Below are 25,260 nucleotides of genomic sequence, written 5' to 3' on the forward strand. Positions count from 1 at the left end.
TATGCTTTATAAACAACAGTGGAGGGACATTTGCGTGACAAACGCAACTTAAACAATTACATAATTAAATCCTAGGAAACTTTCTCGCGGGGAGCAAAGGGCGATGCAGTTTTAAAATCGCGCAGCCGGAAGATGAATGCGACATGGAGTGCTCTTCACCCGCGCGGTTCTTTATCCGTTAATCCCTCGACAGTTCGCGGATTGGCGCGAGTAGTTGTAAAAACAGCGGGACACCGGCGTGGAAAAATGTTGTAAGCGAGATTAAGCGAGAAGATTCCGAGAGAGTTGTGCACTTCCGCCGCGAGTCGCGATCGCGCGTGTCGCGGATGTGTCTCGCAAAATTAATATTTTCCTACCCTCGCGCGGCTCATAATGCAGCGCGCAAATATTGTTCCTACGCCCCGCGCGCGCACGGGATATCCCGCGCACCCTCGCGCGCGCGCGCGCGCGTCCTCAAAGGATGCCGAATTTCAAAGGACGAGAGGGGAAAAGGGCGACGGAGACCGGGCCCGTGTCTTAATCTATCCGACCGAGTCCGGCGCGTTGTTCACGTGAGTTCCACAAAGGATTAGCGAGTAGTCGATTACGGTTCCCCGTAAATATTTGCCCGTTCCCGGATTCGGGCGAGAGCCCGACGATTTTTACGCTCCCTCTTTCACCCTTTGTAAAAAGGCCCTCGGCCCTTCCTTCGTGAGGTCCGGTAAGAACCGGTGCCACTCCGCGCGATCATTTTATAGCTGCGACTCGAGCGTTCGAGGAACGTAATCGCAACTTGTAATTACGATCTAAGGGCAAATCGCGCGAGGATTAGCACTAGGCTAATTTGTAACCTTCGGAATGACAGAATTTTTGTTCACGAAGAATTTTACGAAGAATTTCGACGCGCCTAAGCAGTCTGCGGCTTTCCGGCCGCGGAAAGATGATTTCCGCTGAGCGCGGAGAAATATTGTGCAAATTCTCTGTGCGCACGTACGAAACAACGTCCCTAATTACGTGGGATTCTGCTAGTTATTATCGAGAACGCGGACTCGAGATCGCTGCGCGATGCGTAGCGTACGTATGTACGCGCGGATACACGCGTATCTTATATACGCGCCTCATGTGCGTGATACGCGCGAGATGTATATATAGATACGCGACGAATAATTGTCCGCGCTCGTACACGCGACGATGCGCAACGATCTCAAATTTATTGGCATGCACGTTAATTACTTTAATTATTACACCGCTGTCAAAGGCTGATCGGAATACAAAGGAAGTTTATTCGACGCTGAACTATGTTCGCATCGCCCCGAGTCACCAATCGCCAATTAATTTTCCATAATTGGACGGACACGCTGCCGGAGCACGTACTCTATACTCCTTGACGCTCGTTACACGCGTGTGTATATATATTTTATATATACATATTATGTATATGTGTACATATACAATATACATGTATACGTATATATATGTATATATAAATATATATGTGTGCATGTGCGGGTGTACGCGCGTATGTGCGTACATACACCCCGGTGGACCTGGCGTCCCACGCACACGTCTCTGCTTAAAATGCGTCGCAACCAGCCGCCGGCCACACCGCCGTATTTTCAGCAGGGAACCAATTAACAGTTTTCACCTATTCCTTTTCAGGTGAAAGAGCGTACCCAACAAAAAATCGAAATAAACGCCGGGACGAGGCGGGGGGGGGGGAGAGGGACGTCGGGTGAAGGGGTGGTAGGGGGAGCGGGTGAAAAAAATAGCGCGCGGGTGGGCGGCCTGGCCGGAAAAATCAACTTCGGTTCTCGCCGAGTGCACATTTTTCGATGTCGATGCCATTAAAATTGGACTCGATACACGACACTGACAAATAGTGCGTTTTCTGACAAGCGGCGAGCGTAATTAGTCGTCGCCGTAAGGTATGTGGCTGAATTCGAAAAAAAGGGGAAAAAATGAAAAAAAAAACGCACTCGTGTAATTTCATTGGCGACATGCTGGAAAATAAACGCCGGATACAACGGGTAGATCGTAACGAAAAGTCTTATCTTTCAACATTTTTTTCTCTCTAATTAAGAGGATTCTGATTTGACACGGTTGAGTGTTCTTTTTTTTTGTGCAAAATTATGAAGATACGCGGAAGAACCGACGAGAAACGTCGCTTCGTCCGTAAAACGCGCATTATTATCGAGCTACGCGAATTACAGGGGGTACTACGGCGAGAACCAGTTCGGTCCCGTTAATGGTCGTACGGGGCTATCGGGCTAAATAAATCAGCAAGCAAACAAATAAATAAATAGGAGTGCCCGAACGTACGTGAGGCTGCCACTCGCAGCCGGGGTGGCGGAGGAGATGGGTGGGCCCTTTAAAGCCGTTTCCTGACGGATACGGATTTCGCTAAGTGATACCAATAACTCGGTGGGCTAACAACGGGCCGCACTTCTCGCGCGGGATTCGACGGGAGGATATAGACGGAGGACCGCGTGGCAATCCCGTGGGATGTTATCTAATCCCGCTGGATTTGTTGATTCTGCGTCTTGCGCCCGGCAAAGCCCGATGAGGTTTTCGTGTAGCGCGGGATTACCCCTATTTTCCGCGACCTAAACTCACCGTGCCCCTCCGCCTCCCTTTCTCGGCCCCGTCGCCCTCTCGAACGAATGCGCCACTCGCCGCGTAGCGGAAACACGACGCGTCTCGTCGGGGGGCACCGTCCCCCTTATTCGTCGCAAAACAAGCCGCGTAAAGTTAACGTAAGAGCGTTAAGACTTTCCATCGACGCGCGCATTAACTTATCACCGTAAACCGTATAATAGCATAATAATATTGTATGGCACATTATACAGCGCACAATACAACGCGATTGTACAGCGGCATAATGATTAAATCCGGAGGTGCGAGTTAATAGCCGGAATGGCTTAATTGCAGGTGATAGCGGTATTAAACGGCCGATAAAGGACAGCCTTTAATATCCTCGCTTCGGAAAATCGTTCCCGACGAGACGCGTGTTACCGTTGACATTCAAAAACATTTGGGCACGAAATTAATATGATCTTATTCGAAATAACCGCTATATGTTGCGAAATTTCATGTCTCTAAACCTTATATAAGGATGGTATTTTATTTGCTGGTTATAATTAATTGCTGCAAATTGATGAAATGTCATTTGGACAAGCTTCGACCTTTATAGGTATATGTATATAGAAATGCTCCTCTACGAAATTGTACATCAGCAATCTATTTAAAATCTATTTGGAAATTGTAAATTAACAACGAGAAATTTAAACCGGTTTTTAACTTAAAGATGAAAATGCTCTTCAAATTTGTCTACAGGCATTATCATCTTCAATTCAATCTGAAAATTGAAAATTTACAAAGAAATCTTAACCGATTTCTCTCTAACTTAAAGATAAAAATACTTTACGTAAATCTAGAGCTAGAGTAAATTAATAACGAAAAATCTGAATAGATTATCGACTTAAAGCATTACTTGCTCTTTATACCTGCTAAAATTCCTTCTCGATACGGCATTTCGTAGTCGAAGGGTTGACGGTGGTAACTATACGGACGGAGTACGGGTGAGCGATGTGGCTGGACGAGGAGAGAAGATAAAAAAGCGCGTTTTATCGCGCGATTATCATTCTTCCGCAAATTCGCGTGACAAGAGATGTTCCGGGCCCGGAAACCGATATAGCGCGCAGTAAACAAAGATGTGCGGCGGAACTTCTGTCTCGCGGCGCACATCGCTCACCCCCACGCCCACCACCCTCTCTCCTCCCAACCTCCCGTGTAACGCGCAGATTATTCTATTACACGTTGCGTAAACACCGAGGGCACAAGCGGACGACGCGGGTACCCCCAGAGCGGCGCGAGAGCTGCCTCCGCGGCCTCCGGTGAGCGATGCTGTTTGCTCTGAAAATGCGTTATTGTTTCACCGCGATAAAAAATTCAACGTTTGGATAATTACATCAGAACTGATCGATCGGCAGAACGGGATAGGTGGGGAACGGGGGGGAGATCGCCCCGGGCGAGTTTCCACTGGGTTACTGACTTACTTAGTCCGCCCATTTCTGCTGAGCGCGCGGTGCAAAAGAAAAAAAAAAGGAGAGAGAAAAAATAGAAGAAAAGAAGGGGCGGATTTTGCGGTTTAACGATCGATCGATCGTTTTGGTGGTGGAGATGTCTCGAACGTTTTCGAGCTATAATTAAACGGCTGAGTTTCGCGGACGTTTTATCGGGCAAGAAGAAACGTGAGTCGGCCTTTTTAGAAGTGAGAGAAGAAGATATTCTTCTTCCAAGGATATATCGAGTCAACATTGCGAAGGGCGTTCGCGATGTACTAATAATTTCTTTGTATCAAAGCTTTACGTTCCTCAAAATTCTCGTTTTTGCTTGAGATTTCATTGAATTTGCTATTTGATGCTTCTAAAAATTATTTATATCATATGTTTACAATATAATGGGATATATTTTCTTTGTTGAAAAAAATAATATCACTTTAATAAAAGAGGAAACGTTATAAAAGAGATAAAAGCACGTGATGTAGAATCTCAAAAATTCATAAGAAGAAAAATCGGGAGTTTTTCCCCGAGTCACTTTTACAAATTCATGTTTTTGAAAACTCGGGACGCTTTTTATATCTTACGAAGCTATAGGGGCGAAAAATAAGCTCGTAGGAGTCGCCATTCGAGAATTTATTCATATTTCTACAGATACGAATTTAAGACGCTTTAGAGGTAAGCTCCCCGATCGACGATCGTTCTCCAAAACGTCTCTCTGTCGCGATTGACGGAAACGTTTGTCCATCCGCTCGCTCTCCGTGTGGCTTCCTCTATCCACGAGAAAAAAAATACGTACCGCTCTATTCCTCGTCTCTATCCGCCCGCGCGGATCAGCGAAAACAGAAATACGATGGGCGAGCGAGAGGAATCGCTACTTTTTTTTCGGTCGGGCCAATCGGTGCGTGGCAGCTGCGATCCTTTCTCGAATCTCTTTCCTTTCGCGTGTGTTCCCTCTTTTCTTCAGACCGACAGGCCCAGGTTTTCCCCGGGTAATCCCTTCGAGGAAGAACGATGGACGAGGGGAGGGAGAGAAAACACAGAAAGAGAAAGAGAGAGAAAGAGAGAGGAGGCAGAGCGGTTCTTGCGCGCGCGGGAGCGGAAGAAACGAGGATGGCCCGCGAGAGAGGACGACCGACGATCCCGCGCTGTTTGCCTTTTATTAAACTCTTGTTAAACGCCGCCTTTCACCGCACACACAATTGAATCGGCAAAACAGCGAAGATAATGCCCCTACCGGCTCGGTATACGCCCGCAGGACCCGGAGGCTGCAACGAAAGAGGGAGAGAGAGCGGATGAGGGAGAGCAAGAGAGAGAAAAAGAGAGAGAGAGAGAGAGAGAAAGAGAGAGAGAGAGAGGGAGGGAAAGAGAAAGAGAGGAAGACTTACCGCAAACACCAGTTCCTTGTACGTCTTGAAATGGACACCGTGTAATCCGCCTCTTTATGCAGCGACTGCGGGAATCGCCCGGGATCCTTTAGCCGAGGATCCCGCTCGCGTAGGGGAGGATCCTCGGCGTGAAAGGTGGCCCTCATCGATTTCTCGTGAAAAGAAACCTCCGCGAAAATGGCGCGGTCCACCCTCCGCAAAACGGGCCCGTCTAATGAAAATATTTGGATGTTTCCAAACTCGAGATCGACACACGGTCGTCGAAAGGGCGGGGGGGGGGGGCGTTTCGGTCTCAAAGGGCTGGAAATCGAGGACCCTTCTTCCACGATTACGCGCGCAACGGAACCCTTCGCTGAAGCTGTACCTTCGCGCACGTCTTAATTCGCATAGCCGCGTGACACGCGAAAAAAGAGGATCACGTTCGTCTCGAGACCACTTTAAACGATCCATAATACAGAATAGAATTCTATTTGTACTTTCGTGTCGTGTAATACGAAAAATATATTTAAAAAGAATCAGGGTACGCAACTATGTAAAATTGTATATTAAAATGCAAAATTTTGATATGTATCAAAATACACAGTATAAAGCACATTTCAAACAATATTTATGATTCGTATAAAAATTCAGATCATAATTCTAAGTTTATGTATTGTATAAAAAATATTTAAGAGAATCAGAATACATAACGACGAGGGATGTTTCTAAAGTTTTGGGAAGCGTGCTCTAAACCTTTTACTCATTCATTCATTTTTATTAACATTGCAGTATAATCTTTCAACGTAGTTTTTATTTAACTAAACATACTTATCCTAGCGCAAAACCATTTTTCTTAAGCTTTTTTAAGGATATCTTTTATCGCGACAGAATTCCCAGAACTTTGGAAACATCTCTTGTATAAAATATATAAAATGCGCACGTATGTCAAAATAGAATTATAATGCAATATAAAATTATGATGTTCCACAATTCTACAATTTTCTCATCGCAGAGAATTCAAAATAGAATTATATGCTTTTATGCTATTTTCTATGTAATATAAAAATACATATAAAAAGAATCAAAATGTATACATTTTGTATATATTTTTTATATTGTATTCACACATACACACACACACACAAAACGTACATTAAAATATTCACCAAAATACATGACATATAAAACTACAAATAAAATTCTATCGTAGAATCTATATTATTTATAGATTATTAAAGCTGACCTTTAATCACTTTAAAACGATTATTCGAACCTTTTATTAAAACAGACGACATTCACGTTACGCTTTATTCGTATAACGTTTTACTAAAAACAATACGTATCTCAATATTATTCGATAGAGAATGGAAAGTATATATATATATATAAATGGATATTAACACTTCGTTCCAGAGCTGCGCTTGGATCGATTAGGAAACAATAAATAAAAAAAATACATAACAAAAATCCACATGTCCCCCCCCCCCGCGACCGTCTACCCGCGACGATTATTATTATCCGCGATCGCGCTCGTAACGGTTCGTTGCGTCACTGCCGCATCGCTCCACTCCATCCCGCTCCGCTTCGCTCTCGGGCACGCATCGGTGACATCGGTTTATAAAAAAAACACTTTTAATCGCTGGCTTGAGATATGTCTCAACATCAGAGGTTACGCCGTGAAAAATAACGGCGATACACAAACGGCGATATCGCGGGCCCCGGCGGTTCTATCGTTATTTATTGCCGGAGCAGAGAAATGAAATTCCTGGAAGGAGAGGGAGGGAAACGGGGCGTTTTTCTCCCGATCAAATCGCACGCAAACACACGATCGCGAATAATACCTCCGGCTGTTTTTACCTCCTGCGAGGGAGAAAAAAATTTTTTCAATTCGTAGCTCGTTACGAGCTCGTTAATCGACAATCGGTTAAGCTTCTCCCGAAAAACAGTCGACGCTCGAGAAAGGCTTAATCTATAAAATAGTATTTATCCACGTTTACCCAGCCCTAGACGATAGATTCGAAAATGCGTTTTGATTATTATCGTTATGAATTAAAGCGAAAATGTGAATAGACGAAATTCAGTTTCGGAAAAATTTAAAGCGAGTATCCAGAAAATTGGACCTTACTTTTCTTAATTCAAATAGTCGCACTTTTATTTTTTTTATTACAACCTTTATAGCTTTAAATTTGCTTCATTTAGAACTGAAATAATGATTTGATTTATTTATATTTTCAACGCTTAAATTTACCTAGTGTGTTCGCTTTTGGAATGTTGAAAGAGCCCACTTTAAATAATCTATAATTCGCATCGGATTTGAAGTAACACTATAATATAATTTTGTAGGTAGTGTATTTGATAATATATATTAATTTTATATACGCGTGTATTCGTATAACATATGTTTCTCGTGTCACAATTAGAAATAAAATTCTCTCTGTCTTGGACTCTCTATTTATAATTTTAAATGCCATATTTTGATATATGTGAGCGCTCTAATATGTATCTTATATATATTTCGATTCTTCAGGCAATTTTCGTGTCATGCGACATGTAAAATTACATAGTAAAAATTGTATTCTGAACTCCGACGACTCCAATCCAGATTGTCGAAAGCGGATCTGGGTACTCTAGGTAGCGTGGCGTGGAAAAAGATAAAGAAGAAGGCGCGGGAGTGATTTATAAACATCGTTTATTTCTGCGCTGTGTATTTCGTATAGTCGGCTCGACAATGACGGGAGCAAAACAGCTTTAATCGTTCACCCGCGCACTATCTCGCGCGATTTATTCTCGTTTCATACACACCTACAGTGGTAACGAGGTAAAAACTAAGTACTCGTACAAAACGTAGAATATCTTGTTCTCTATCTTTTTTTCTTTTCTTTTTTTAAACAAGTCGGGGAGCAGTAGAATTTTGCTTTAAGGGCACGTGTTAGGACTCTGTACGCGTGTACGCGTATATTTATACATATCTTGTTATATATACATACTCCTGGTGAAAAAATGTCAGAATTTTTCATATTATTTCATATTATTTTTCATATCAGAATTTCTATAAAAATTTTCAGATTTTTTTCAAGAATTCTCAGAATTTTTTAGATTTTTTAAATAGAAATTGGAATGTTTCTTTTTTTTTTTAGAAAAATGTAGACAAAATAATAATAAAATATTTCAGATTTTTTCCGCTAACATATCTACAAATTTGAATAAATATGAGGAAATATGTACAATTTATCAGAAAATTTCATACATACGGATATTAAAATATTCGGAAAATTCTCATCCAATTATTTCTGAAAGTATTTTCATAAGTCTCAATTTTTACAAAATTTCTAAGAAAATATAAGAAATTTTTTTACCAGGGACATACTCTTTTTTTCTCTCTCCTACGTATACTTTCAACGGAAATGACGTTATGCGGTATGGTATTTCCGATAGATGTAGACTCGACGTCGTAACAGTAATTTACATTTCGCTTTGTGCTTATATTTTCCTTATTGATTGCCGTTACGTTTCTCGCTTCGTTCTCTTCTCCCTCGTCCACCTAATCGTCAGCCTCTATCGCTCATTATCCGGCGATTATTATAATTGACTAATAAATATACAGCGGCGAAAGTACGAGATTATAGAATCTGGCCTGCGCTCGCGCAATACGCGAAGCCTCCGAGATACCGATAATTGATATTTATTATACATATATGTATATGATATATATTATATACTTAATTGCTAATCGCTCTCATTAGGTGTTACACAACGTTTGATCTTCCGACCGCTAAGCTCTTTTGCTCTATGTGCAGTTAGCGTCAATAATTACATCACTTATTGATGAATAAAACGTATTTTAATTTAGCTTGTAAACGTTCGCTTCCGAGTCGCGTCGCTGGTGGCAGATGAAAAGAACGCGCCGGCCGCTAAGCGGATTAAAGAAGTAAATAAGGGGTAGCTATGTAAGGGAAAGTAATTGCGAAATAAAACGTGACGTTACACTTTAAGAAGACGAATTTTAAAAAAGTCCGTTTTTAGAACAAAACTGCAAGAATAAAATGGCATTAAAATCTAAAATAGCCCCTTCTAAAATGTTCGAGGTAATTTTTATATTTTTAATAAATTATATTATTCGTACAATTTCATACAGTTTCACCTTTCACCCCAGGACGAATCTATCTCTATATTTGCTTATTGTAATCCGTTAAAATCGCTAAATTTCGTCACGTTTTCAAAGACGCCTCTCTATCGTGACAAATTGCGTTTTGTGCAACTAATGACGCTACTTTACTCAATGAGTTACTTTCGGAAAGTTTCTCAGTTCGAAATAAGCTCGCGCGACAAGAGACGGATACGCGTTGCCAGCTTGTACCAGTTTATAGTCAGTATTATCTGGCGGCGCGGAGAAATGCGCAACGACACATGTCTTTTAGATACGTAGGAGGCATAGATCTTAATTTAGCCATTTCTTACTTACTACCATTAATCATTATACGCACAACCAAAGCAACTATACCAGTATAACTACCGGTAACCCTATTTCGTCTCTCTTTTTTTTTACACACATCGCATATTCTTATCCTATTTAAAAAAAAAGTGTAAAATCTATCTTGAACCTCTACTTAGATTTTGCTCTTTTCTCGTTCATTCGTTTCCACAGTTTTACGCGTTCGCTATGGATTTACGTACAGAGCGCAGAATTATCATTTCTTGAAAGTGTGTTAGGGTTCTTTACTATTACGTTGATATCATTTTTGCCGTAAATTGCGTGATACGAAATACAAATTGGCACTCCATTTCTTGATAACTCGATTGCTGGATTATATAAAGAGACAGTCCAATACGGCGAACTAAATTTCTATTCTTAGACATAAACAATGATTCCGATTGCTCCGTTAGGGAGAGTTTTAATATCAAAGGATGATACGAAATTATCCATGTGTCTTTTTCACAAAACAACAATATAATCTAATGTTCTTAGTGTCACGTTTGTCCGAAAGCTAACGATTCATATTTTTAATATTCGTAGTGCAGTTGGTCATTAAAAAAAATGAGGAGGAGAAAGAGGAGAGAGAGAGAGAGAGAAGAAAGACAAATAAATTAATTAGACACTTTCAAAAACAAAACATACTTCGTAAATATTATCCTAAGACAAGTTCTTTCATTTCGTTATATCTATACTATCGATAGAAATCGTTAACGAGGTAAAACACAACTAATAAATGTAATATGCAGAATTCGAATGTTGATTGCCGAGTGTTTATCTTTTCATTGAGCGACGCGGATCTAAAACCCAAGTGTTTAAATGCTATATCTCCATGGAGAAACATGGAGAATACGTATATCATATTTCACATGATACAATTATAAATTCGGTAAGAATACATTTTACATCGAAAATATAGATATATAATATATACATCTTTCTGTTATAGAGTCAAAGTAGAAGTTTTAGTCGCGCGGAAAACATTTATCGCGATATCACGATGTACTACGTACGAGCTCGATATCTTTTTCGGATTAAGGTCTAAATACATCAATTGACATTAAAAGCTGGAGAATCAACGTAACGATTTGATTCCTCGTACCTCTTATCGTTAGTTAAGTCTCCGTGTTAGTGACTCCATTGGTGATACAATATCGTTATCACACGTCTCAGTTAGGAAGAACCGTCTTGTTTCTTTGGACTTTCCGATCGCGACAGTCTCCTCAGCGGCTATACTCGGCTATACTGGAGTTTAGGCATGGGTCTCGTTAACTTATCTTCGACTCTTTTACCTGCTCACAGCGATCCCTTCGTTACCTCTTGCTCCTCCGTCTGTGTTGGTTGACTTTACGAGTACATTATAACCCTATGATAGATATATATCGCGCCGGGTATATACCTGATGTGCTAACGAGGGAACATTTGAGCATCACCTACGATTCGAGGGGTGTTTTTGGCGGTGTGTAAGACATTTCCATCGTGACACCGCCGCTGCCCCGTCGAAACCGCGACGGGATTCCCGGGATGTCGATGCTGTTGCGGGGCTTGCGCCTGCTGAGATGCCTCTCGACCCACTTCAACATCGTCAGAACCGAATCCGTGCTGGGCAAACGTCTCTCCGCGGACGTGCGAATGATGTGCGATGACGCGACGCGGAAAGTAGCGGCCATACCTTTCAATGCCTAGACAGAAATAGATTCAAATTCTTATGATGACCGATACGCTAATGTCGTTTCTGATGGGCTAAAAGATATCCTCGCTCGAACAGGAGCGGCAGAATCGATCAACTTCGTACCTTCATCGCGTCTTCGTCCGTGACATCGTCGCCAGCGTATATAATCCTGATACGCTCGCTCCAATCCAGGCCGAATGCCGTGCGCAGGATGTAGATAGAAGCACGGCCTTTGTTCCATTCGACCGGCGGTCTCGCCTCGATGGCGCAATGAGCGGCACAGGCCTTGAATCCCGCGTTCTCGATAAGTTTTTTAGCTAGATCGACCATCTTGGGGCGACCCTCCATCGGAGTTTCACGATAGTGGAACGTGAGAAGCGCACCTTTATTTTCGACCCAGGCGCCGTCCCTGCAAAGCTTTATCAGCACGGCAGACAGGACACGTAAATACATTGTAGATTTTGTCAGGATAAATATAGAAAACGTGCGATCTGAATCTCTTAATGATTTCGCGTGATAAATATTTAATCCATTTAATATTTATTAAATGGATAGCGCCGTTAACGATTTCATAGTCATTATGGACCATCTATCATCTTCCATCAAACGAGAAGCGTTCAAAGCGATATTATGTATATTTATATCTGTATTTATATTACAAAAATCGATGGGGATCTCGCGTACCTGTTCCTGAAGAGTTTGCATCAGACTGGCAACCTGTTCCTCCAGTTCGGCAGGCATGGGATGGACGAACTTACTGCCGTCCGGGTGCAGGATCTCCAGTCCGTGATTCCCGGCGTACGTGATACCCTCTATCCCGACCATCGATTTCACGTTGTTCACGTTTCTGCCCGATATAATCGCGATGTAAACGTCCGACATGTTCGACAACCTTTGTAGGACATTCTTCGTCTCGAGCGGTAGAATCGCCAGGTCGGGATGCGTGGCGATGGGTGCCAGCGTACCGTCGTAATCCAATAGAAGCGCCAATTTATGATTATTACCGATGTACCTAGGGGACATGTGGTTGTCACTGGATCGTTATCCGGCTTTCGTCATGAGTCAGGTAACATTCGCTCGCGTGGGCCCGCCGTCATCTCGTAAAAGCGTGTTCTTGATTTCTCAATCTCGTGTATCCCGATTTACAGATCGTGGGGATGTTTGGACAGGGTATTTAGGATCAATACATCTCACATAGCAAGAGAATGCATCGTCAATCACCGTCGTTACCGCCATCGGCGACAACGTCATAAGCATAGCCAATCAATTATATAATCACGCTGCGACGTACCCAAACTCATGCTCAGCTTAAGAGTATCAGAAGCGTAGCTGGTTCACTTAATATTATTTTAATAATAATAATTGCGCGATATTCGTTACTTATGTAAATATTTGTGTATTATCACACATCTTATGGTCTATGGATATCTCCCGTTCATGCGCATGCGCTGGTCGGGCCCAGTCATGCACATCTCTTAACAGATATGATACCTACTTGCTCAAGTAATCGTCGAAATCATCCATGGTCACGGGCTGCATCACGGTAGCGCCCACGGAATCGGTCTCCTCGAGGGATCCCATTACCTGAAGGAAGGACTTCATCCAGTAATTAACGTCGTATATCCTTTCGCGCCGACGTAAGTGGTTCATTCTCAACGTGCGTTCGTCCTCGGGCATGGTGAGCGCCCTGTCAAAGCAGATTTAAATCATTTCACTTCGTTCACGGGTATCACAAAGCGCATCTTAATTAAAACTAGATTACAAGGAAAAATAAAACCTCGAATCGACAAATAGTACATAATTTATTCTATTCAGACTAGTTCCGTTATGACAAAAACGGACAGTGTACCTGTGAATCACCTCCGCGGCCTCGTCGATCTCATAAGGATTACAAATCAAGGCTTCGTGCATCATTTCGCCAGCCCCAGCAAATGGCGATACTATCAGCACTCCCGGCGGTGTGTTGATCTGACAGGCAACGAATTCCTTGGCGACCAAATTCATGCCGTCCCGGAGCGGTGTGACGAGAGCGACGGCGGCATCCCTGTAGAACGCCGCGAGCTCGTCCTGGCTCACACAGCCGTAAATGTAACGTATGGGCGACCAGTTGGGCGTTGTAAAGCGACCGTTTATGGAGCCGATCAGTTGTTCCATTTCGAGCTTCAGCTCCTGATACTCGCGAACGTCAGTGCGTGAGGGTACTGCGATTTGAAGCATCGTCACCTAACATACGCCACGTAAACGGGATTTGAATATGACCGTTTCGACAGCTCTGATACCATCGGCAAATCACTTTGCGAGGAAAGAACTCGCAAATAAGTGCATTAGATAATGACCTGTTCGCGATGCTCGGGATGTTTCTCCAACAGCATCTCGAAGGCTTTCAGTCTGTGAACGAGGCCCTTCGTGTAATCGAGCCGATCGACGCCGAGGACGATCTTCTGACTCGACTGCATGACTTTCGGTGCGGTCTCCGCCAACGAGACGAACCTATCGAATGGTATACCGATCGGCAGCGGCCTTACCCGCACTGTTCTACCGCCGTGTTCGACCAGCAAGTTCTTACGGTCCACTCTGCAGCCGAGACACCTCTGGCAGCAATCGACGAAGTTCAGGCAATAATCCTGAATGTGGAAACCCACCATGTCGCACCCTAAACGTTGCCACAAAGAGAGTCACGTTAGAAATTGGTCCAAGAAGAGAAACAATTCGCGCGATATCAGGAAGAACCACTCACCCAGCATACCCTGCAGGATCTCGTCGGCCCATGGGAACAACCTGAAGATGTCCCACGGCGGGAAGGGTATGTGAAGGAAGAAACCTAATTTAAGTCTGAGATTCTTCTCTTCAGCCGCCTGTCTGATCCAATTGGCGGCTAACATAAGATGGTAATCGTGAATCCATACCAACGGCGTGCCGTTCTGCTGTTTCTCCTGTTCGTTGTGGATTTGTTCCAAGGCGCCGACCTACGTCAGACAAATTCATCTGATATTCGGGAGAACTGAGAAATCGCTTAATTACTACGTCAGGAATACTGAATGTGTTTTTATAACATTTAGCTCTTAGTTATTGCAATTTTTTTGCATTATGAGGACAGTAAATATTATTATAACATTATTACGTTTGCATTTTACTGAAACGGAAATATTGAATTAAGGACGAATACGGGAATATTGAATTAAAGGTGAATTACGAGATGACGTTGAAGACGGGAATTAATGAGATCCAGTTGGAATAAAAGATATTCTCAAATAAAAACGCGATCGATAATCATCACAAGCATAAAATCGTACTGTCTTCGCGGCGAACTCTTCATTGACAATGGAATACGCGCGCCAATGATCCGCGATGAAGGTCGCCCGATCCGGCATAGAATGGAAGAGGGGCCAAAACGTTCCATTGCAGCATCCGTTGTAATACGAGTCAAAGACGCCGGGTTCAATGTGCACCGCGACAACCTGAAAATAAAGAAAGGAAAATTAAGATTGAGAGACTGAGGGAAATTCTTCGTCGCGGTTCTTTACGATCATTCGTACTCTTAATGCGCATTTCTGTCACTATTTCAAGAGGATTAATTCGAGTTGGAAGCATATTGCAATGCAATTAGCGTATTAGATAGCATCAGAATATAACGGAGCACCTTGGCAAACCTGCCAGTGAGTGTAATTGTATTTTTAGATGTGCCACATGTGAAATGAGTAATCTCCTACAGCCATGTATGCATATGCAGGCACATAAATATATGAAGTTGTTATTATTAATAATTAATAATAATTATTAATATTATTACATATTAATTATTATTAATTATAATTACTGTTAAATATATAATTATATATTTCATTTAAAATGACAATGTCCAATAACGTCATATATACAGAATTATGATTACGGCGGGCATTTCAAGCGTTTCCCCTCATTTATAATTCGAAAAATAAAGACTAAACGATTTAAGTTTATATATCATTATTTTTATTTTGGACTGTGGACTTATCCAGGGACACATATGTATTGATATACTGACATACAATTAAGAGTTATCTTGTATAGTACTTCGAGTTGAATCGTGTGTGTTATCAGTTATCATTTTTTAATAGACACTATAAAGTGACATAAGGATTAGTTGCATTGTTCTAACAAAAGTTTGCATAAAAGATTTAAAGGGAGTCATATCTGTATAGCAAACAAAAAAAAATTTTTTTTTAGAAGCTTCTAACTGTATAATATGTGTAAGATATGTATCGCGAGTCGAGAATCATTCAACGGAAGCGGCATCGCGAAAAATTGATAATAAGAAATGGGACAGGGGCGATAAGTATCGGATTGTGTGAAAGTGTGTAAAATCTGATTACCGGTACCTCCTCTCAGTATCTCATGCCACTCATTGTTATTTTATCCACGACACTGCCTCCTTTATTTCCAATTGCGACTGTGAAAACAGGCCGCGCGCCAAAGAGGCGCGCGGCTTGCCTGACGCAAGTGAGCAATCGCTGACAGGCGATAACGCGGGGCTTGATACTTCTGCGATAGACACAACCAACCGCGACTGTCGGTTTGTTGTTTCTCTTCGATGCGGATATCGCCGTTTTACGGGCACATTAATTAAGAGAGGTCAGGAAAAGCGACGGCGGGGGCTTCTTTCCCCCGTCGCGTATGTATGTACATGAGTCCGGCCGGATTGGGAGATCGTCATTGTTTTATCTCGAGCGAGAAAGAGAGAGAGGAGAGTCTCGTACGCGTCGGAGTTGCTTAACCGTGGAACGATAAAACGTATCAATTCACCGACGATTTCTTTAATCGTCGAGCGAAATCGGGTGGAAACAAGCGATGACCTCGATCGATTTTAATTTGAGGGATCGCGGGGTCAGAACTGTGTTAAAAGCGCGCTGTCGCTCCGAATTACGAACGTCGGCGTAAAGCATTACAAATTACAAATGCAATTATGGGGCCGTAATAGCGCATTTCACGCGGTCAGCAAGAAGTCCCTCCAATCGAATTTGTTGCACGCACACGTGTCAATTGGTCCCTTCCGATTGGAGAAATTCGCAGCCGAGAGACAGATCGCGATAACGAGTAGCGATAGCGATATTATTATCCGATAATTGCGCGGAAAATTTCAGAAATATTTCGATCGTATTATTTGCAAGGAAAAATATTTTGAAACTAGACAGCAAATAAAAAGTATACCAGTTTCGACTGGTATACCGATTGGCATACCAACGCATATATCAGTTGTGCGGCGTGATTATTTCGGCACGATGATCTCGAATCTCTGTCAGTACAAAGTTATCTTTGTTGTTTAGACGCATAGGCAGATTTTATGAAAACGTGTATCTCGCATCTCCGCTTCGCCCGACGGTCCATTTAGGAAATAATGATTATAAAGAAACCCTTTAATTGCTCGTTATCGCGTGTCTCGCAAGCGTACTCCACGTGACACGACATGATAGTCGGTTTTCCCCCCTTGCAGCATTGTTTTTCATTCTTGCCGTCTTTGTTTCCTACATGCTCGTCGTGTTATGCAAACATATTATTGAAACGTCACGGCCAGCGATAGACGGCAAAATAGAGCGGCTGAGCAAAGAACGATGTATGTGCAGCCACCGAAACGCCGATGATGAAATCGATGTAAGGCGGAAAAGTAAGTTTCAGAAAGAAACAAGAGGAAAGACTTTCATGTCACAGTAAAAATAAAAAATAATTTGTTAGTGTTGAAAGGCCTGGCGGTATCGATGAAAATCGGCAAATATTGCTTTACATTTTCAAAAAGCGAACAAAAAAGGTACGCATGCACCGGCCGATGTAAATAACTCAACATCTCGAGTACTCGCAACTCGTCGCGTCGCGTAAAAGAGTCACGGTACGGTCTCGCTTCGCGTGTACTTGGCGCGAGACACTACCGTGTCTCTTGATTCCGGTATAAATAAGGTGTCTTTCCGAATAGGGTATCTCTCTAAAAAAGGCATTACTCTAGAAAAGGAATAATCTTTTTAAATAATTTTTTAAGTCCTTTCCCTTATATTTTTATCAAGACGTATAAGCTTTTGTTTATCTTTATCATTGTCATTTTGATTAGAAATAATAATTTCTCTTTAATTTTAATTTTTCGAATATTTTGAATTGCTCGAGCGGTATCGGGAGGGTGATTTGTGCAAGAAATTAACACATTCCGGGGTCAGTCCTTTCTTTTTTTCCTTTTAGTAATCCAATGCCTGAGTAAGCCGTTGAAAATTTCCATGTAACGATAATCGTCGTGCCGGTCGCCACGCAGCCTGCGTCCGCGTCGGACTTAATCACCGCTGTTTTGTTTAACGGTGTCGTAGGCTATCGCCTGGACATCATTATCGGCGATCTTGAAAGGCGCTCTTGCGGCGATTCACGTGATCCGCCGCGACGTCCGCGCGTGGGTGTATACATGGTATCCGCTAATCCGCTAATCACCAGCGTAGCCGGTCAGCTAGCCAGAAGTCGTCATTTTACCGATAGGCTTGCAACGCCGTCATGCAGCCGATAACCCACCGATCGACCTCGTGACACGAATATCCGTGACACTGTCAGTTCATTTCGAACTCATTCACGCGCGAAATCGCGTTAGGCGACCGATAATAATAATAATAATAATTAAAATTTAAAAAGTAACAATAATAACGGACGCGCTTGGCATTGTGCTAGTTGTTACGTAATACGCGAGAGAAAATGTACCTTATCCAAGTTTGATCTCGCAGATGAAGAATTAAATCGTAGGTCGAAGATCAGTTAGTCCAGTTCAGATAAACACGGAACGTATGTACAATAATACTATTACGTTATCGACACCGTTTTTCCGAATGCGTTGGCGGTGTCTAAACGACGGAGCTTCAACATTCGTTTCTTCCTACGTCAAGGAAAAAAGGCCACCGAACGTCTCTCCGACAGTTTTCCAATAAGAGCTGTTAAAACGTCATCGTTTCATCGTGTGTTGCTTCAATCTGCGCCAACGGCAAAGTGGTTTATAACGATTATGAATATGAAATGCGCGCATTAATCGCTACAAGAGCTTTTATGCTTTACGTACCGAAAGAGAATAAAATGATCGCTTATCAGAGAGTACAGTCGCGTTGCTCTTGCCGGAAAATACGCGATATCGCCGTGAAAACAGTCTACAAATAAGCTGTTTTGAACTATCGCCGAACTTTCTGGCGCCGAGGGGAACGGCAAAGGGCATCTCCGATCGATCTGCTTCATCAATTTTCTTCCTCGACCGTGGAAGGCGATTTTCGTAACGATGCTGCCACTCGCAAACTCCTCGCAAACTCGTTACTTCGTAAATAAACTATTCTGACAATTAGCAAAATAAAGCATGGCATTATCGATCGAATAGCGCTGGTCCTAGTTGTTATAAAAGAAAGGAAAGCGTTAAATTATTGCCGACGCGCTACTTGTCGCGAAAGGTGACCATTTCGATTTGAAACATTCGACGACGTGGAATATTACAGGTCGATCGAGGTGGGGAACATGGTGACTCTTATCCCTGTCGCGCCGGAGGTTGTCAATACGCACGCTGTCAATGCCAAGGTTAGTACACTCCACGTAATTGAAGCGGTGATAATGATAAAGTGCCGCTTGGCCCACATTATGATTCATTTGAGTTACGGGTAAGTAATCCTTCTTGATTTCGTTTCAGTGAAAGTATCCAAAAGACGTGGATGTCGCAGTCCGGAATGTTTAAACATTTAAAAAAACAATACCCAAGACAATACCACTATACACGGCGATCGAGAACAAAAATCTCAACAACTGCAAGTTTCAATTTTGTAAATTGTTGGCGATTATTTTATCCATCTTGAATGACAATTTAAAAGGCAAAAAGTCGCGAGGCGCTTTAACTTTAAGAGAATGCGAGAAAATTTGATTAAATACGTGAGTCGCGACTGTTTGCTCATGTGATGCAACGATCGCATATTTACAAACGGGAAACCGGCGTTTGCGGCTCTCACGTTGCGGCAGTAAGATACATCATTAAGTACGCGATAGTAACTTATGATTTTCCTAGCGATTTAATCGGCTGTTGTTTTGGAAAATTTGCATACAAAAGAATCAAAGTGGTTTCTAAAGTGATCCGCGGGTTGAGTAATTCCGTTTTTCTTTTTTTACTGCGTATGAACGATCGTTAACGTTACAAATACAAGACCGCGATTACGTAAGACGCCACGAATTGTAGTCGTAACGAAATATCAGCGCTGCGATTGCTATCGTAATTAACGGAGGCTCACCTTTCGTGACAGCAGACCAGCCGTGGGCGTGCGATCGTTGGGATCGGATTCGGGAATCGGCTCGTTCGGGTTTTCCATGTGCATCCCTGGCCATCCGACCCAGATTCCATTTCCGCTTATGACAACGGGTGCTACCGCGGTTACCAGACCACCGGCGCTGTAAAAAGAGATAGAGAGGAGTTAATGAAAAAGTACAGATGAGCGAAAATAAACGTCACGCACGTGAACCAAGATGAGCGAGAATCTCATATTTGAAGAAATATTTTCTGTCAAAATAATTCTTGTAAGATTTTGCGAATTAGGATCAGAGAGAAGAGTGTATACAGGATATTTTATTTAAATAAGTTATGTAATTCTAAAAAAATAATTAAATGCTTTACCTACTATATAACATTATTTATTTAGGTAAAAATGTTTTCCTTTTCCTATCAGACGTAACAGTGTTTTGGAAAACATTATAATAATAAACGTTAGAGCGTTAACGGATACCTATCTGCTTTCAGATGACACAGAGTTCTAATTATATCCGATACTTAATTTGATCGTTCACGTTAATAGAGTGGCAAACAATTTGACAGTCGTGTTATGTACGACAAGCGCATTTATTGGAATTCTGCTTCCCATTTTAATTTGTCGAGCGACAAAAATATCCCGTATACATAAGAGAATATAGAAAAAAATATAAAAGCAACAGATAGAAAATTCTAACATTATTCGTTACCGAGATAGGATGGGAAGAATGGGTATAATAAAAAAGAATGTAAATAACTAGGAAAAACGTCTAAGGTCACTATCGGAACGTGCCTCGACTCTGACGAAGTCGATGGTCGATGGTGTTGCTCGTTTAACACATCCAGCATCCAGTCTCAAACAATTTTATTTTTAACGCAAATACCTCGGAGCGCCGAGAAAGAATCTTGCTGGTGAGAATTGACGTTAAAGGTCGATGTTACGCCTACTGTATTCTCGTCACTTTTACGGCCTAATTACGCTTTTAATTAATCATGTATAAATTAAAGAAACGCATTTCTTACGTGTAAAAGTATTGTGAGAGAGCGAATGCGTTTACGATACATCGTATTGATCGACCTCGAGAGTCGTTTCGCCGGAGAACGCGTTTGTCGTAATTAATTAATTAATTATACATTTAGCGCGGGCACGTTCAAGCGCGACATTGAGTATAATGACCAACTTGTTTACGTAATGCATCGGTCGGTTGTGCTCGCTTTGTCCGTGATCAGCCGAGAGATTTCCTAACGTACGTCGATCGCGCGTAAACGCGTGACGACATCGTAACATTCATTCCGGAAGTCGCACTCCGGTCGTAATTAATTTGGGTATCGCGCTGCTTTTACGATACAATTCGCTAATTAGTCAATGCGTGCCTACTTTCAGACGGATTTTGTTTACTAATATTATGTACAATTTATTTTTCTTTTCGGCGTCAAATTGATCAAAGAATACGCAGATGAAGGGAGACGTTACAGAAATCCGGGACACCCCGTGGACTATGTTGTATTTTACGCGATCACCTGCTGATCGATCTTTAAACGTCAGATAGAAAAAGGAGTCGAGTTTCCTTGTGTTAATATAATTATTAAATAATCGACATCGAGTCGTAAATCCTTCGGCATAAATGGAAACGAACGAATGTTTACGATTTATGTCGCGCTGTTCCCCGTTACGATCAATATCTTTTATCTAACAGTGCTATAATTACTGTTTGTACGACCTTTTATGTGACACTTCTATGACGTTGAAATTAGCGTCGACCTGTGTGCAACCCGTACGATCTATTTTAAAGACATCATGAGACGGAGATTTTGAGAATTATCAAGCCGGACATAACATGTCGCGATAGCGCCGTCTTAAATATGTTATCGTGATTCGCTTTCGTTCGAATTAATCCTCGATGACTTCGCATTAATCCCGCTACATTGTATAGCATTACCGATTCGGCGCAACAATATCGGGTGATGTAACGAAAAAAGGAGATAAATTTATATAAACATTATAACCCGTCACACACGAACGATTCAACGTGCGTGTGCGATAAACAGATCCGGCATTGATACCTTTGGCATTGAAAATTATCGGCCAAGTACCTAACGATAACCAGGAGCGACTGCATTCGCGTTAGTATTTTTCCACGATCCGGCGCGAGTCGCTGATCGCAGGTACCGTCAGGTACGATCGCGAGCTGCAACGGGATCGCGTGGGCGGATGTAAGAGCAAGAGCACGAAACACGCGCGGATGCGACCGGCATAGACACGCGGTAGACACGTGCGACGATATGACTCATGTATCGCAGGTGGCGTATGCGACCGCTTATCGGCCACTTTGAGAAATTTGCGGTAAATGCGCGGTAAATGTGCGGTAATCGCCAATCGGGCGACACGTACGACGATACAGGTGATTCACGCTTCGTTAGCCCGATATACTTTTCCGTGCCAAGAAAACTTCATTATGGTTTCGTAAGACTCGATCGCGTAATTATGTGCTCGCCCTGAAGAATATACCGGAAATAATGACCGACGTGTCATCCGCGAGATAGCCGAGGACTCGTATAAAAACGTGTTTTCTGAATTAAAAAAACTTGAATTATGAACAACGGACGCGGATCGCTAATTAATTGGATGTGTAATATATAAATGTCTCTGGAATAAAAAAAATTTATATATATATATATATATTTTCAAATGAATTAGAAACTTCCCTTCAAGATAAAGAATGCACGACTCAATTGGTTAAATAAGTGGAGCGTACACTCGGATTTATGGAGATCGGTTTCAAAGAATCTTCTTTCACGCACGTCGATTGCATTTGTATCAATTTCGTGACGTCGATGATACGAGTAGAAGACGATCGTAAGAATTCGCACTAATCCAGCTCCATCCGGTACAAAAATTCTGCGTGACATTTTGTAAGAGTGCCACCATTTGTATACTTGCGATTAGATTACGCTCGTCGAAAAAAGTTATTTTGAATGTGATTACAAGAGGACCATGTCGCGCACGCTCACCCCGCCAAGTCGATATATTCTTTTTATTTTATTTACTTCAATTCAATTAATCGCCCCGCGCGTGGGGCGATCTCCAATCGCTCTCGATCGCTGCAAATAGCGTCTACCACGTGCTATAAGATCGTCTTGTCAACATATTTGTCGAGCGAGAAGTCTTGTCGAGCACAGAGATTCTATCGCGTTCTCCAAGTATGAAAGTTTCAAGTTGAACTTTGTTATTCGCATTTTTGTCGCCCCCATCACCGATCTGCTGCTGACTGTATCTATGTACGCCGTATGTTTATTTTCTGATACGACGCGTCTTTTATTGAAATAATCGCTCCTTCTGTTTGTGACATATGCACGTTCGCCACACATATCTCTCCTTCCACCACCAAAATGAAACTTGCACTCAGAAACGCGTGGATTCTTACGATTTTTCACATTTCAACGCGACGTTACCAAGACGGGTTTTTTATTGGTAAATTTTATCGATTACAAATTTTTAATTTAAGATTCGAACTTGATTTCTATATAAATATTATAAAAATTCGTTACGGCTTAAACTCTTTTAATAAACTTCATCTTGGTACATATTTTTACTTTAATAACGTCGGGTTAAGTACAATCTAGAACGAGTCGGTGTATATAATAAGATACGTGCAATCATTGTTTTGCTACAGTAGTATCTCGATAGTCTGTTATAACGCTGTCTGGCAGTATCCTATGTATAGAGATAATGACAGCGGCGAGTGATGTAACTCTGAAGACGACACATAATCGCAAGTAACTTGTCGCATTCGTTATCTCGAGCCACAGTTTTTCAGTTAAGTAAATATGTGAAAAACGGAATACAAGGTGACGTGAGTGTTGAAAGCTTTGAATATTGCAACTGACATTACGATCTTAACCCTTAACCCTCTCTCGTATGAAGTTCTGGGAGGGGTCAAAATTGGTAAAAAAGAATTTGCAGTCCTTATTTATTTAAAAAATGCAATTAGAATGCTACGAAAAATTGCATATTTAAGGGATAAGAAATCGCTCGAGCAATAACTACAACAGTCTATTTGGTTAACATAAAAGAAAATGCGACACATACGGAAACGTGTGAGACACATCCTCCAGAGCTTTGATGTAAATAAAAATATAATAACAGCAGGTAGGTACCGTGCGATTAGCATGCGCGACGCCGCAAAGTTCCAGTCATTTATATATCGAGCGAAATGCAAAAAAGCGAGATGAGATTTGTTTAAAGAACATATTACGCGATCGCCGCATAACGCATGTAATCATGTCGCACTCGGCGCGACAAACGTGAAATGTGGAATGACAGCTGAGATTCTCTCTCTTTCTCTCTCTCCTCGTCGCACGCGACGCTGTCATCCGCACGGTATCCTCCTGTTTTGTTCCTTCGGCAGAAAGAGGAAAGAGAGTGTGACACTCACCTGGCTTTGCGCTCCAACTGGCCGCTCAGCTCGTTCCTCTTCAGCACGAACGGCAACCTGTTGCTCACGACGATCATGCTCCCGTTGGAGGTGAAGCTGCCCGGTTCTGTGGACCACATGATGGCGTAGTCGGTATGGGAACGTGGCAGGTTCACGCGGGAACGTGAAGGTGGGAAGCGCGTGGCGAAATCGCGTTTGGCGGCCGTGGTCTGTCGACACGGTCGTCCTTGCCCACGCGAAATGTCGTGTGTCACGTGCGTTTAACGCGTATACAGCGGCGGAAAAGATACGGCTCTTTTATTCTTTCTCTCTCTCTCTCTCTCTTTTTTTCCTCTGATAGAAATCGGCTCTCGTGCGCGATACGTGTTGCGCGGTTTACTGTCGCTCTTGACTGGGGTCCATGATTCATCGGCGTTCTATCCCTCGCCGGTTTATACAGATCGCGGGCTCGGAAGGAGAAAGAGAGAGAGAAAAGCGAAGGGGGGAAAATTTAGAGAAAAAAAAAATCGAGCGCGAAAGCGGGTAAGGTCGGGTTGCGCCGATGCGTCGCGTTGCGCGGCCGGGACGACACTAAACCGATCTCGACTAACGCCGTCGCGCTTTATCCCTCTTAAGTCGGCGCGACCGTTTGGTCCAAAGTGCGCTCCCTATAACCATATCAATGACGGAGGCCGCGACCTTTCAACCACCACCCGCGCGCGCGACCCTCTCGACCGCCGTCGCCGCCGTTGCCGTCGTCATTGCGCGATCAAACACAATTATACGCTCTCCGCGACCGAGATGCCGTGGCGTTGTGTATGCCGCTTCCATCACCGTCGGATGACATGTAAACACACCGGGGTGACACCCCCCCCCCCCCGGCGCCCCGTTCCGTGATATCGCCGAGATATCGGGGAACGCCCGCTCCGAGTCGCGATTTCGGGGAACCGGTACTCCGGATCTCGGCGACGATCGCACGAAGCGCGCTCCTGGATGCATGATCGATCACTGACCGCGAATAGCTGATCGCCCACG

At 42.7% G+C, this 25,260-nt stretch overlaps 1 protein-coding gene across 2 annotated transcripts; it reads right to left on the reverse strand.

Moving 5' to 3' along the window:
• Positions 1-8,076: 8,076 nt before the first annotated feature.
• Tps1 (Trehalose-6-phosphate synthase 1) lies at positions 8,077-25,230 on the reverse strand. Of its 2 annotated transcripts, XM_071702738.1 has the most exons (11): positions 25,083-25,230; positions 24,247-24,352; positions 19,800-19,956; positions 14,841-15,005; positions 14,285-14,513; positions 13,884-14,200; positions 13,397-13,770; positions 13,043-13,234; positions 12,232-12,559; positions 11,671-11,964; positions 8,077-11,557 (listed from the first exon to the last, which is right to left on the reverse strand). In XM_071702738.1, the coding sequence occupies exons 1-11, from the start codon at positions 25,222-25,224 to the stop codon at positions 11,309-11,311; spliced, it is 2,553 nt and encodes an 850-aa protein (XP_071558839.1). In that variant the 5' UTR covers positions 25,225-25,230; the 3' UTR covers positions 8,077-11,308. The 2 variants fall into 2 exon arrangements, with proteins under 2 accessions (XP_071558839.1, XP_071558840.1); XM_071702739.1 differs by lacking the exon at positions 25,083-25,230 and having other exon boundaries at positions 24,247-24,843.
• Positions 25,231-25,260: the final 30 nt, after the last annotated feature.

The sequence above is a fragment of the Temnothorax nylanderi genome, unplaced genomic scaffold (genome assembly GCF_030848795.1).
Source record: "Temnothorax nylanderi isolate EJ_2023f unplaced genomic scaffold, tnyl_v1.0 TNYL_tig0031_pilon, whole genome shotgun sequence".
NCBI lineage: Eukaryota > Metazoa > Arthropoda > Insecta > Hymenoptera > Formicidae > Temnothorax > Temnothorax nylanderi.